The 13,932-nt window shown below is 42.6% G+C and overlaps 1 protein-coding gene and 1 long non-coding RNA gene across 2 annotated transcripts in view; one reads left to right on the plus strand and one right to left on the minus strand.

Annotated features, from left to right (window-relative positions):
* Window positions 1–13,932, plus strand: part of LOC120877986 — a 69,311-nt gene that overhangs the window by 49,347 nt on the left and 6,032 nt on the right. Inside the window, exon 2 of the long non-coding RNA XR_005724435.1 lies at window positions 11,556–11,687. This is a non-coding gene — a long non-coding RNA (uncharacterized LOC120877986). The remainder of the gene's footprint in view (window positions 1–11,555; window positions 11,688–13,932) is intronic.
* Window positions 1–13,932, minus strand: part of COL28A1 (collagen type XXVIII alpha 1 chain) — a 183,791-nt gene that overhangs the window by 6,800 nt on the left and 163,059 nt on the right. Inside the window, exons 32-33 of the mRNA XM_040260502.1 lie at window positions 12,461–13,015; window positions 10,553–10,710 (exon numbers count right to left, since the gene is read on the minus strand). Of these exons, the coding sequence (XP_040116436.1) occupies window positions 10,553–10,710; window positions 12,461–13,015 (713 nt within the window). The remainder of the gene's footprint in view (window positions 1–10,552; window positions 10,711–12,460; window positions 13,016–13,932) is intronic.

The raw sequence follows: 13,932 nt of genomic DNA on the forward strand, positions 1-13,932 counted from the left end.
AAATATATAATTGTTTGCCATTTTTATAATTTTCTTATTACAAAAGCAAATGTGTTCATTGAAGGGAATTTGCAAAATCTGGACAAGCAACAGGAAGAAACTAGAAATCACAAGTGATTCCACCTCCCAGAAATAATTGTTGTTGACAGGCAGATGGTTTATCCCCAACCCCATCTTTTTTTTTTTTTTTGATATGCATGTGTATTTTTTAACAAAATATATACTGTATGTTTGGTTTTCTTTTTTTTTTAATATATTATGCTTCCATATATTTTACTGTGGCTCCATAACACCATTTTGAATACAGAATATACATAACTACAGTGGTAATTTTTAGTATTTGCTTTTTTTTTGTTTTTCTGTTAGAAGCCACATAGCTCATTCTGATCAAAGAACACACATATTTGAGCCTTCTGAGACAAAATTCCCTCCAAAAAAGTTTTACCAATTTGTACTCTCACTAGTAAGTGTCTTTCCTTAAACTATCACCATTTATGAGACATTCTGATTGGAAAAAGAGATAAAGCTTGATAGGTCCTTCATCTGATCTACATAGCCCTGCTGGCCTGTACACGACCGTTGCCCTGCCTCCCACTACCCCCAGTACATCTGGCTCTGACCTTCCACTCCTTCCTCCTCCTCATTCTGCCTCAAGCTCTCAAAGTCAGCCTACCTGCCCCAGCAGGAAATGTTTGTCCCCAGCAGCAAAAGCCAGCCAGCACGAAGTCGCCCCGTCCAGAAGGTGCATGGTACCTTCCAGGGCTCCACACTTGGCCCTGATCATGCAGAAGTTAACCTTTAATCCTATCCTCTCGATCATTTCTTATTTCACATGTGTAAATATCACTTCCCTGAAAAGCCAAACCACATTTCTCTCTCTCCCTTTTTTTCCTTCCTTCCTGCCTTTGCTTCTTTATTTAAAATCTTTATAGCATGGAAGAGTAAATATTTGCCACTGGGTAAGTTCAGAATGGGTAAGAGAGAGACAAAAAGGGAGAGAGATGGGATTGGGGGACACTTTAGATTCATTATTCAATTCCTCTAGGCTTTACTGTTTATTTTATTTTTGGCTGCGCACTGTGCGGTATGTGAAATCTTAGTTCCAAGACTAGGGATTGAACCTGTGGCCCCTGTAGTGGAAGCAGAGCAGAGTCCTAACTACTAGACCACCCAGGAATTCCCTCCTCTAGGCTTTAATGTCATCATTTTAAAATAGGGAAAGATTAGACCCTAACATAAAGCTCCAATACTTTGGCCAAAAAGACCCTGATGCTGGGAAAGATTGAGGGCAGAGGAGAAAGGGGCAACAGAGGATGAGATGGTTAGCTGGTATCATCCACTTAGTGGACATGAGTTTGAGCAAACTCCGGGATAGTGAAGGACAGAGAAGCGCCTGGCATGCTGCAGTTCATGGGGTTGCAGGGTCAGATACAAGTGAGCAACTAAACAACAGTACCTTCCAACTCTGAAAGTGAGATCTGAGCAGCCCAAAACTTTACTGGTAGAATACATACCAAACTCATGATAATGGCTGCTTCTGGAGAGAAGAGGAGAAAGAGACTCTAAAGGAAGATAGCAAGGACTTTATCTGAAGCAAGAGTGATGAACAAAGGGAAACACCAGTTATATCTGGGTGGTGGGCTTGCCAATGTTTGCCATATGCCTTCTCTGTTATTATTTTCTTTTAAAAAAAAAATCTTAACCCTAAACACAACAAACTGCCTCTCAGCTCTGCACATTTCTGCTCCTGCCACACACCGGCCTGCCTTGGAGGAGACGAATGTTCCCAGCACCAAGCTGGGCACACACAGTAAAACACAGTGGAGGATCTGGGGCCTGTGAGGGCTGCCACCTGGACACTGGGCCTGCTCTGTGCAGCTGGACAGGCAGATGTGTAATATCAGTCCCTTCCAGCCTCAGTGCAGATCTTTAAGGGGAGAAAACAGATTTCGAGCTGCATCCAAGAACGTGAACGGGTGACCTAAAGGATTACTAACCAGGCACCACACAATTCCAGAGCGTCCTTTGGTTTCTGACTTCCAGACGTTTTCCTGGGAATTCATTACCCTGAACCTTGCTTGTATTATAGACAAGCTTTTTGAACCTGAGCTCCTATCTCCCCTGGACAGATGCCGATGATCAAGTACGTTGGTTCATGTGCTCAGACTTAGGTTTTCCCAGCAGCGCAGAGCCACGTTGCTCCCAGGGAGCTGTGGGGTTCCTACACCTGCCAGCTGGCTCCACTGCCCATGCCTTCAAGGTATCTGGCTTCTAGGTTCTGACCTTGACTGGCCCTTCCTAGAAAATAGCGCTTCTTAGCCAGGTCTCTCAACACTCCAGCACTTAAACTGAATACTCTCTGTCTGCATTTAAGGTTGTTGAGGACCGTGAGGAGCACCTTGAGTTTGGGCCGTGCCTCCCTGGATTGCCTGCAGCTTTCCTAGAGGTAAACTGCAGGGTTTTATTCCGTTTAAGGCTTCTCATACATTAGTATAATGTCCGTCATTCTGGCATTGCCCAGGAAAAGTTTGTTGACTGTTTCGAATGACATATTTTACAAAAGAATATTCTGGTAACAATGCCCTATTGTACAAATGAGGAAACTTTAAGAAATAGGTGATTCATGCAATGTAAGGCTGCTTTCACATCTCATTTCTAAGATATCATTCATTGTGAAATACACTATAAAATTTAATTCTGGAAAAAGACTACAACTTACTAAGTAGATGCATCTCAATCTCTGAAATAACAAAGGAGGAAAAGTATAAACTTTGGAGACAAGGATTTAAGTTCAGAATTGAAACTTGAGTCAGTCAAGTTTGCTGACTTCCAGATCTGGAGTATTATTTTCTAGATCGGTTTGCAATATGCTATTTTTTTCTTCTCTGTAGGAGAGAAACATCTTACATACTAAGGCTTATAAGTCATAAGCAATATATGAGGTTTCCACAGACACATAACCTGGCAATTCTAATAATTAGATTTTATTCAGTTTGAGTTTTTTTGACTACCACAATGCTGCTGCTGCTGCTAAGTCGCTTCAGTCGTACTGGAGTGGGTTGCCATTGCAGGAATATTAATTTTACTTTATAAACAAATAAATTATAGTATTGACCATTATAGCCATATCTGTATATGTGGCTTCATCGAGGCCACTTACAAAAATTAGGTCTGATTTCAGGAAACCAACTTAATTTTCATGTCAGTGGAGAAACTAAACTAATATTAGGCTTAGTCTCAAGTGTTTTGAAAGTTTAAAAAGTTATTCTGTTTTGAAAGTATTGATTATGGCCTCTGAGTATTCTTGAATAGGCTACTTCATTCAATAGTGAGTATAGTATGATTGAGCAACCTATAAAATTTTACTTGAATAAGACATAAGGAGAAAATATAGATGTACTCAAATATTTATGTCTTTTTCCTAATCTGTTGTGGATGCTCAGTACCAAGTTAAGATATAGGCCATCACAGACAGGTTTTTAAGAAAATTCAGCCAAATGGAATCATATGTATGAGAAATATTAACAATTTAATGGTGTTATTTTTAAAAGGGCAAAAAAAATAAAATAACTCTATCAGCAAGTAATGGATAAACTGAAGAGAATACAGAAAAGAGAGACGTGATAAGAGTTTTGAGACCATATTATTAAATACTGATCAGAAATGATGAGGCCCTGATCTAGGCAGTAGAAATGTTAGTGAGGAGAAAAGAGTTGAGTGTAAGTCAAGGGATGATAAGAACAGACCAGAGATAACACTACCAATGAGTGTGAAAGATACAGTGAGAGGAGCTCCAGGTGTGTCTCAGGTTTCTTGCCAGATGCCCAGCTAGTTGAAGGGACCATATTCTATGAAGGAAATCTACAGGAGCAGCATGGTGAACACATTTCACGTTGAGTGCCTGCAGGACACCCAGAAGATGATGTACACAGGCAATCAAAATTTGTATCTGGGACCCAGGAGAAAGGCCTGGGGTGAGGAGGCAGATTTGAGAACTGTTAGCACACGTGGCTTTGAAACTTAGAGTATATGGAATAAGAGAAGTAGGCCAAGAACAGATCTCAGAAAAATTGAGTTTAATACTAAGGGGTAAACAGAGAAAGAAAAACCCCAAAAGCTATTAAGAAAGAATGCTCAGAAGGAGGACCCGGAGAAAGAGGACTTGCAAAATCAAAAATCAGCAGTGACAGGGGGATATATGCAAAAGAGAAATCAGGTAAGAACAGGATGATAAGGATCTGGCAATGAGAGGGTTGTTGGTGACTTTTGCAGCAGAGCTTCAGGGACACAGTCGAGGCAGCAACCTTACTTTGGAGGGCTTCCCAGAGGAATGGAAGTGAATGGAAGTGAGGAAACAGAGCTAAAGCCAGGGGGAGACAGAGGAGGAGGAGAGTGAGGGTGTGGGTGGGGATGTGAGTAGCAGAGATTGGCCTGTGGAATAACTTTATGATATAAAGATAGAGATAGGATAGAAGCACAGCTGACATAAGAACTATGGATGAGGGAAGGTTTTAGATGGGAGAGTCTGAAGCCTGTTTTCTGCTTCTGGGGAAGGAGTTGGAAGTGTTGCCAGGGAAGGACACCACAGGGAAGGAAGGTCCTGGTTTCAGAAGAGGCAGAAGGGAATAGATAGGCCCCCGAGCACAGTAAGGGACAGGTGGGTGTCACATCAGAGTTGAGGCTAGAGTCCACAGTCAGGTCTGAGAATGAAAGGACACATCCAGTTCCAATATCAAGGCAGAAGCTGCCTGGGGCTGCGGTTCTCAGAAAAACTGTCCGTGGAACCCTGGTTTCAGAGTGGCCCTCTTTATTTTTTAATTAATTTTTACTGGCGTATAGCTGCTTTCCAGTGTTAGTTTCTACTGCACAGTGAAGTGAATCGTCCATAAGGCATATATCTACTCCCTTTTGGATTTCCTTCCCATCCAGGTCACGACAATGCATTTAGTAGAGTTCCCTGTGCTTTATAGCATCTTATCATTAGTTATCTATTTTTATACATAGTATCAATAGGATATATCTATCAATCCCAATCTCCCAGTTCCTCACATCCACCCTTTCCCCGTTGGTATCCATACGTTTGTTCTCTACGTCCGGGTCTCTATTTCAGCTTTGCACATAGGGTCATCTATACCATTTTTTTAGATTCCACATATATGCGTTCATATATGGTATTTATTTTTCTCTTCCCAACTTAGCTCTGAATGACAGTCTCTAGGTCCATCCACGTTTCCACAGATGACCCAATTTCGTTCCCCTTTATAGAAGTGGCCCTCTTTAGAATGGATCTTGAGATGGAGTTAGAACAAGTAAATGAGAGTAAGAGATCGAAGAGACTGAAAATAGAGATGAAGATCTTTGAGCAGCGTACATGATCATGATGGAAGGGGAGAACTGAGGCCAGTGGCATGGGGATGAGGGATAGGGTCTCACTAACAGGATGCACAGAGAGGGTGGGCAGCTAGCGGAGTCAGCCTGCTGTATTAGCTTTTTGTAATTGACTTCAGTACAGAGCAGCCATTACTTCCATGGAAATGAGGAAGCTGTATGCTCAGCTTAAGGCTGGCCCTGGACTATACATCAGGACCACATCATATAAAAGGAGAGGCCTTGGGGCTCCCCCTCTGCCTACACCTCCTGTCCACCCCATGCAGAAGCTACTCAGAGAGACTCTTCCCACACCAGCTTGACTGACTTCCCTGGGTTGCTATGGAATCAGTCATTCTTCATAGGAATCCCACAGCCTCCTTTCTACAGAGAGGAAAAAAAAAAACCTTTGCTGCCAGTTACCTAAGTTGTTTGCAATCTGGGAACAATTTTTCATCTTACAAAAAAGGAGTTTTGTGGAAAGCGTAGACAGGGCTTCTTTCCTTTCTACTCTTTCAAGGGGGAAAAAAAAATCTGAAATCTTGTTACAAGAAACTGGCTCCAGCAAATTGGCCCTGTGCATTGACATTATTTATTTAATACATTTAGAATAACAAAAAGTGACTTCATGCAGGAAATTCATATACTTATTTGCCTAGTGGGCCATTACTGCTTATGGCCACTTGTTCTGATTAAATGATGTTTACTTGATTTGATTGCCCTGCTCCAGTTTATATCCAGGAAATCTTTCTCCAGCTGGCCACACCCTGAAACAAGGAAAGAACATGAAGTGCCAACATTGTTAGTCCCATAAAAGATAAGGATTTCTTATGTATACAGTCTTTTGAATTGCAGTGTAATTGATGACTCTCCCTGAGGAAAATCTTCAGATTTCTTTTTTATCCTAACAGTTGGTATAGCCTTCATTTGGTCCTTATGTACTTATTGAGCATCTACTGTGTATAAGAGGAAGCACAAATCTAGGTCCCAAGAGACACAAAGTTTAATTAATACAAATGTCCTCAAGGAATTCAAATCCATCAGGAAAGTTAGGGTACCTACAAAAATAATTATTAACGGTGTAAAATGTGATAGATTTCAGAAGAAAGTATAAGCTTTCCTGAGATTTCAGGAGAGAGGCAGAATAGAATGGATGATGTACATGGCCCCAAAGGGCAACAGAGCAGGAACTGCCAAAGCTTTATGAACTTAACAGAACCTTGGAGATCCTTCTGCTTTCTATATTTCACAGCACATCTGTTTGTACGTATTCAGTATACATCATGTTCATTACACAATTAGATAAAATAGTTCAAATGCAAGTCTTTCTTGACTTGATTCAACCCATTGGCTTACACCACTCACAAAAGAGTAAATAACTGATAACAGATTTTCCCTAAAAAATAGATTTTTGCTAGAAAGGAGAGGAAGAAGGAATACTGAGCTTGGTATCTTAAGGACTGATAAAAGGAAGACAACAGAGAAAGAAATTAGGAACACAAAAAGGGAAATAGGACTTCTGACATTATTTATTTTCCAATATTGCCTAGGGTAGGCTTGGGAACAAACTGAAGATTGGAAGGTTTTGACAGATTCATTTTACTTTGGAGGTTTCAATGCTATAATTATACTTTTAGATAAAGTGTGTGCATGCATGGATATCTAAATATGTTTTTGTATTTATGAGTGTTCCCTGGTGGCTCAGATGGTAAAGAATCTGCCTGCAATGTGGGAGACCTGGGTTTGATCCCTGGGTTGGGAAGATCCCCTGGAGAAGGGAATGGCAACCCACTCCAGTACTATTGCCTGGAGAATCCCCATGGACAGAGGAGCCTGGTAGGCTACAGTCCCTGGGGTTGCAAAGAGCCAGACGTGACTGAGAGACTAAGAACATACATCATATACATGCACGGCAGATCTAAGTGTGAACAGAAATGCATGTGTGTTTGTTCAGACTAAATATCTATGAGGATCACTCGTTTTTAAAAATTCAGTCTCATTTCAGTGCTTCTGCAAAGAGAGCCAGGGTGAGAAGGCGTAGATTCAAGAGAGACTATCCAAGTTCAAGGTCATTACAAACTCCCATTAGGAGTTCACTACAAGCTCCCACTCTCAGTAAGAAGCCCCATAGGGAGATCCAACTGATGCCCACCATGTAACTCTTGGTGCTGTAAATCTAAATTATTTTGGATGTACTCTTCTCATGCCTTCCCCTCCCCAGCTTCTAGAATGCTTCCTCTGCCATAATCTATTAACGTCACTTGTCTCTCAGGGCATCTGACTTCCTGGGTCACAACACCAGAGTCACAGGGTCTTCTTGCTGTCCCTCATTCCGTGCCATTGCCTTGAATGTCCCTCTGCCACCTCCACTTTGGAACAGATTAAGCCCATTATTTTCCTTCAGAGAACCCTACCCTGCCTGCTATATTCTCCTTCTCAGTGGATGTTTCAGTCCACCCCATCTCCAAGCTAGAATCCAATCATCATCCCCAAGCCCTCTCCCTAACCTCCGTTCACTCTCCAATTCCTGTTCTTTCTACCCAGAAATGGCTTTCCAATCCATACTTCCTTTTAGTCTGGTGGCCCCTGTCTTAGTTTAAGGCTTCATTATCTCTCACCTGGACCATTACTCCTCACATCCCAACCTCCAGTCTCCTCTCTTCCTCCTCCTCCTATTTATCTTTCACCCTGCAACCAAATGTGACTATATGACCCTTGTTTGTAAAACTGCTTTCTTCTGTTTGCCTAGGCTATGGAGGAAGTTCAAGCTCCTTAGTTTGACACATCTATAATTAGCCCTCAAATTATTTGTCCAGTTTTAACTCTCACCCTTCTGCAGGTACACCTTTGGCTCCAGTTAGACTGAACTTGTCCTAATTTCTTAAAATGCCATTTCCTATGGATTCCCCCTTTGCCCCTACATGTTCCTTCTTCTTGGAAATACCCGTCCCCCTGCTCTTGCCTTGAAGAACTCTTACGTAGTCTTAAAACTTAGCTCAACACCAGCTCCTCTGTAAAGCCTTACATTACTCTGCCCTGAAATTAATCTGCAGCATCTCTTGAGCTTCCTCCATAGCTCTGCTAAAGTTCTTAATACTCCCTGTACTCATCCATTCTCTGAGAGACCATGGACTTCTATTGGGTAGGAACTGTACCTTAAGACCCACCCTTGAGCACCACGGTAAATGATCAATACATCTCACTGGAACTCATTGATTTTGAGAAGAGGTCTGTTTAGACACTGCTTGCTGGATGTAACCTGAGTTTGTTCTTTTATAGGTAGTTTTTAGAAGGGAACATGGATTGATTAGGGCCAGGACAAAGAGATAAATCACAGGAGAAGGAGGAGATAGACTGTGTACATTATTGTCTATAATTTACTTTCAAATGCTTAGTAAAGAGCAGGGTTGGCAAACCCCTATGGGCTGAATGTGAATCTTCACCTGTTTTGGGAAACAAGTTTTATCTGAACATAGCCATGTTCATTCATTGAGGTACTGGCTATGGCTCCTTTTGCATTTCTAAGGCAGAGTTGAGTCACTGCAACAGAGATGAAGTGGTCTGCAAAATCCCAAATCTTTCCTATATCAGTTCAGTTCAGTCGCTCAGTCGTGTCTGACTCTTTGCGACCCCATGAACTGCAGCATGCCAGGCCTCCCTGTCCATCACCAACTCTCAGAGTCTACCCAAACTCATGTCCATATAGCCCTTCACAAAAAGGGTTTATTGACCCCCTGATCTAGACCATGTGGTATAAGTGAGTGTTAATTTCAATCTACAATCCAGGGGCAGTCTGTTGTGCTATCAGAATTACCCGTATTGAAGTTGATTAGCATTTAATCAAACAGATTACAAACTTTTCTGTCCTTTTTTGGGATATAATATAAAAATCTTGTGAGTCCTGTAATTTGTCCCCATAGGAATGGCATCAGGGTCTTTCCTAGCATCAGGGTCTTTTTCAATAAGTTGGCTGATTCTGGGAAAGATTGAGGGCAGGAGGAGAAGGGAACAACAGAGGATGAGATGGTTGGATGGCATCACCAACTCAATGGGCATGAGTTTGAGCAAACTCCAGGAAATAGTGGAGGGCAGGGAAACCTAGTGTGCTACAGGCCGTGGGGTGGCAAAGAGTCGGACACAACTTAATGACTAAACAGCAACAACAGGAATAGCATCCTAGGCCTGACTCCTGAGTGGTCCTGCATTCACCTGTTGGTCTGGGAGTTTCTCAAGTTTTCAGTTCCTAGTCAGTTAGTGGAACTCTAATACTTGAACATTGTTGCACTTGCTCAAAATAAATCTTCCATGTCTTTGAAGACTTCATAAAAGGATACCACAGGGGGAGTTCATTGAGCTTATAAAATATGGACACTGCTGTGGACTTGCTTGCCAGACCATGTCTGTGCATATGATAGATATCGGTTCACACCAGCTTTAGTTGTAACTTGGTGGGAAAGAGACTACATCACTCACTCACTGGCAATTAGGAGAGGCTCTCCAGTTCTCACCGTAAGAAACTAAGAGTTGCTTGTGACCTGATTGGCTGAGGTCAGTGCTCAGAGGCTTGCTCTAAGGACATCGCCTTTGTCTCAATACATTCAGGAGGTAGTTCTCTTGTACACACATGATTGGGGAGCTCTGAAACGAAGCATCCGCCTTGTGCCATATGCATGCATAGCCTCCCTCCCTGTCCCTGCCCTGGGTGCAGGCGGGGGAAACTAAGTGAGCAAGAGGGTGGGCGGGAGGGAGGAAGAGTGCAGACGGAGCATGTGTGCACCTGCCAGAAACTTGAAAGGGTGCAAAGTGTGCAGTGGATACACAGACGGACAGGGAGATTTGCAGCCCGGTACAGAAACATGATTCGGATAGTGTCGTATTGGTCTGTTCTAGTGGACGGGATTACTTTTGACACTGTCAGGGGTATAATATAGAAATATTATTTGTAGCATTTAATAAATAATTATAAAACATGGAAATATTTATCAGTCTCATATTCATGCTCATAAGCCCCAGAGCTATTTCAGAACTAGAAATCTAGAAACAAAAGGCTAATATTTAGAGCCAAGGACCTGAAGCTATCCATACCTCAGTTGATTCTTGACAGCTCAGGACAAGATGGTCTTCAATGTAGAGCAGACAGAATATACCGTTTTAGGCTCACACATTGAGCAAGATGGTTACTTACAGACTCAGAAATTTCCTTCTGGGGCTCTGGAGTAGATTCATGGCGTTCTTCCCCCGATATCCCAAATCCAGGTTGAAGCGGTGATGAACCCAAAATATGAAAGAGGTAGGCTTCGAAATCCTCACAACTTTTTGTAAATAGTTTTTGCTTCAGGGTATCTTTTAAAAAAGAGAAGTAGAAAAGGGTTTGGAGGAGCAATGAAACATTACTCAGATCTGTTTCTTATAAAGATCTTCTGCAGTCTCCACTTGCCCAGCACTTGAGGTCAACCACTAGGGGAGCCAAGTTTTTAAAGCATTTTTACATCATCTGTAAAAGGCCATCTAAAATAACTTAATGTAGTAGCATAGAATGGCCCAAACTAAAGCTGAAGCTCCAAAACTTTGACTACCTGATATGAAGAACTGGGTCTTTGGGAAAAACTCTGATGCTGGGAAAGATTGAAGGCAGGAGGAGAAGTGGACGACAGAGGATGAGATGGTGGGATGGTATCACTGACTCAATGGACATGAGTTTGAGCAAACTCCAGGATATGGTGGAGGACGGGACACCTGGCATGCTGCAGTCCACGGGGTTGCAAAGAGTCAGACATGACTTAGTGACTGAACAACAACAAATGGTCCAAATAGGTGAACAGATGACTTAAATTAATTTTATCCAGAGGGAGCTACTCTGTGGAAGGGGTGAGTCTCACCCATAATAAGTTTACCAGGCAATTAGCTCTGATTTTGGAGATTGCAAAAGACAAACCAGTCCAAAAATATACCCCTCACATTAGTAACTTCTTTGGTAAAGATGACAAAGCTCTTCTTCTTAAAATATAACTTGTCTCTGAAATGTTTAATATTTCTGGCCATTTCTAACACCTTAACTACCCAGTGAGACTGAATGTACCAGATAAACCCTCCAGTCATCTAGTGTTAAGGAAGCCAGACCCCAGGTTAGGGAGGTCTGAAGTATGAGGGAAAGTGGGATGGTTCTGAGTGTGGTCTGCTCTCCTTAGGGCCAGCTGTGTGGGTACCCAGAGCCCCAGGAGAAGGATGAGGCCAGGAGGGCCCATGCCAAGCCACGCCAGGCCCTGCTTCCTGATGAGTGGAGAAGGAAGGATTAGGTCAAACTGAAGCCTGCAAATACAGTAAGTATAAATTTTACTTATTTCATAAGCTTTCTGGGTGTGGGCTCTGCCAGAATGTGTTATGAGTTTCCAGTGACCTGGAATGTTTCATTGCAAAGTGATACTGATCACACTTGAATCACAGGTGAGTCAGTGTCTTAGCATGCCTCACTAGGAAATATCAGTTCTTGTGAAAGGGTAAAGCAGCATAGGAAAACCCATCAGATCAGCCCTGAGTGTGTGAGGTGTATTCAAAATGTTCTTTCAGATAAAGTCCTGATGTCAACTTGTTCACTCTTCGTTATCTGTTTTCATAAAAACAGAGAAGAGGGAATAGAGGAGAATAATTCTAGTTGCTATGTCTCTCATCTCTTTAGATTACCATAACTTTTTCCCACTCATCTTGGACTTATTAATTCATTTTGATTCCATGGTTATTTGCTGCCTTGCTGAGGGCTTTTTCCATCTCTTACCCAAGTTGGGTAACTTTTAGAACATAAGCTAATCTGAGCAATGGCCTCAAATCCTATCCTTTCTTTTCAGCCCTTCAGTTGTAGATACACCCCAGGTAAACAACTCCGTGGCCAACTCAGCACTTACTACAAATGAATAAGGATAAGGATTGTCCTCTCTGAACTGAATGATACTAAACCCCTTTTCCTTAGAGTTTGTGTTACAATTTAATGCTGGTGTAAACCTCAGTAGCCTTCTGGTTTCCATTTTTGGTCAGGATCATCCAGCGATGTGGTTCTTGGAAAGGCAATATAAATTCTTTTCCCCTGGAACTGTCTTACCTTCAAGAGCAATGAAGTCATCAAATAGATAAACGTGCTCACTATCCGGGTCAGTAGCAATCAGATTCATTTCTTGGTGGAAAATGTGGAAGTTGGGGTCATTTCTCTTCACTACCCCGATCACAAATATCTCCACGTTGATGTCCCTGGCGTTCTTCACCACCTCAGTGAGATTCTTTTCATCTCGGGTATCTGTCTGCCCATCGGTGATGACCAAGGCCACCTTCTTCACGCCGGGCTTGGCGGCTTCAAACATGCGGTTGGCGGCATGGAGCGCCGAGGCCGTGTACGTGCCTTCCCCCAGATACTGCATGTTGTCCACAGCCCGCTTGAGGTCATCCTTGCTGGAGACCTGGGACAGGTGCGCCACCTCCTCCACCTTGTTGCTGTAGTTGATTATGCCTATGCGGGTTGTGGCCAGGTCCAGGGCGACCCGGTCCGTCAGGGTCTTCACAAAATTCTTGATGATTTGGAAGTTCTTGAGCCCCACACTTTCTGAGCTGTCAATCACAAACAGCAGCTCCAGCGGAGTCTCTTTGCATTTACGCCCACAGCCTGAAACACAGATGTGGACACAGAAACACAGCAGGAATGAAAATGAAAACATCCCAGGGAGAGGGGAGGGGGCGGGGATGAACGAGAGACCTGGATTGTAGCCTTCCTTTTCTGCGACCTTGAACACAGCTGACAGTTGTCTCCTTTCTAGCTTCTATGCCTGATTCTTTTCAAATGATACATTGGGAAGAAAAAAAAAACCTCCCACACAAAAAATCAAAATGCTGTAGAGGATAACATAATAAACAGCCAATTTCTCAGATTAAAATATAAAAGTCTTTTTAAAAGATTCAGCCTCCCTTTGCATGCCTTCCTGATCCCATCCCCCTCCTTGTCTGTAAGAGATAACCACCATCCTAAATTTGCTCTTTATATCCCACCACGTGTATTTAATCTGAATCTGAACGCTAATATTTCAGTCTTCAACCATATCCTTATGTGAAAGTGAACACTTGCTCATTGGTGTGGCCAGTGAGTAAAGTAATGGGATGAAACTTTTTAATTGTCAGGGAAGGATCTGGATCTTTAACTAGGCATAAGCATAGTAGCCCCCCGCTACTCTGGCTTATGTCCCCAGTCACCCACAGTGACCCTACGGTGGCTCCCATCTTATCACGGAGGCCTGGAGAACATTCACCCTGTGAAACTGTTCAAGGGGAGTGATCTAGGAACACTGGTCAGTAAACAACTTCTATTTATGGTTTATCATTCAAAGCAGTTGCCAGAGTCCCTAAGCAATAAAAAGTATCAGGGCTCCATTGGTGTCTTCGTATCCTTATTTTGCCCAATAACACTCCCACAATAAATCATCAAGAAACTGGCTGCTATTTTTACAGGGTATCTAGCACTCAGAAGCAACGTCTAAATTAGCCTGTCACCACAGAGATTCCCAGGCTGCTTATTAAGATCCAGAAGTC

Source organism: Oryx dammah, unplaced genomic scaffold (genome assembly GCF_014754425.2).
Source record: "Oryx dammah isolate SB20612 unplaced genomic scaffold, SCBI_Odam_1.1 HiC_scaffold_18, whole genome shotgun sequence".
Classification (NCBI taxonomy): domain Eukaryota; kingdom Metazoa; phylum Chordata; class Mammalia; order Artiodactyla; family Bovidae; genus Oryx; species Oryx dammah.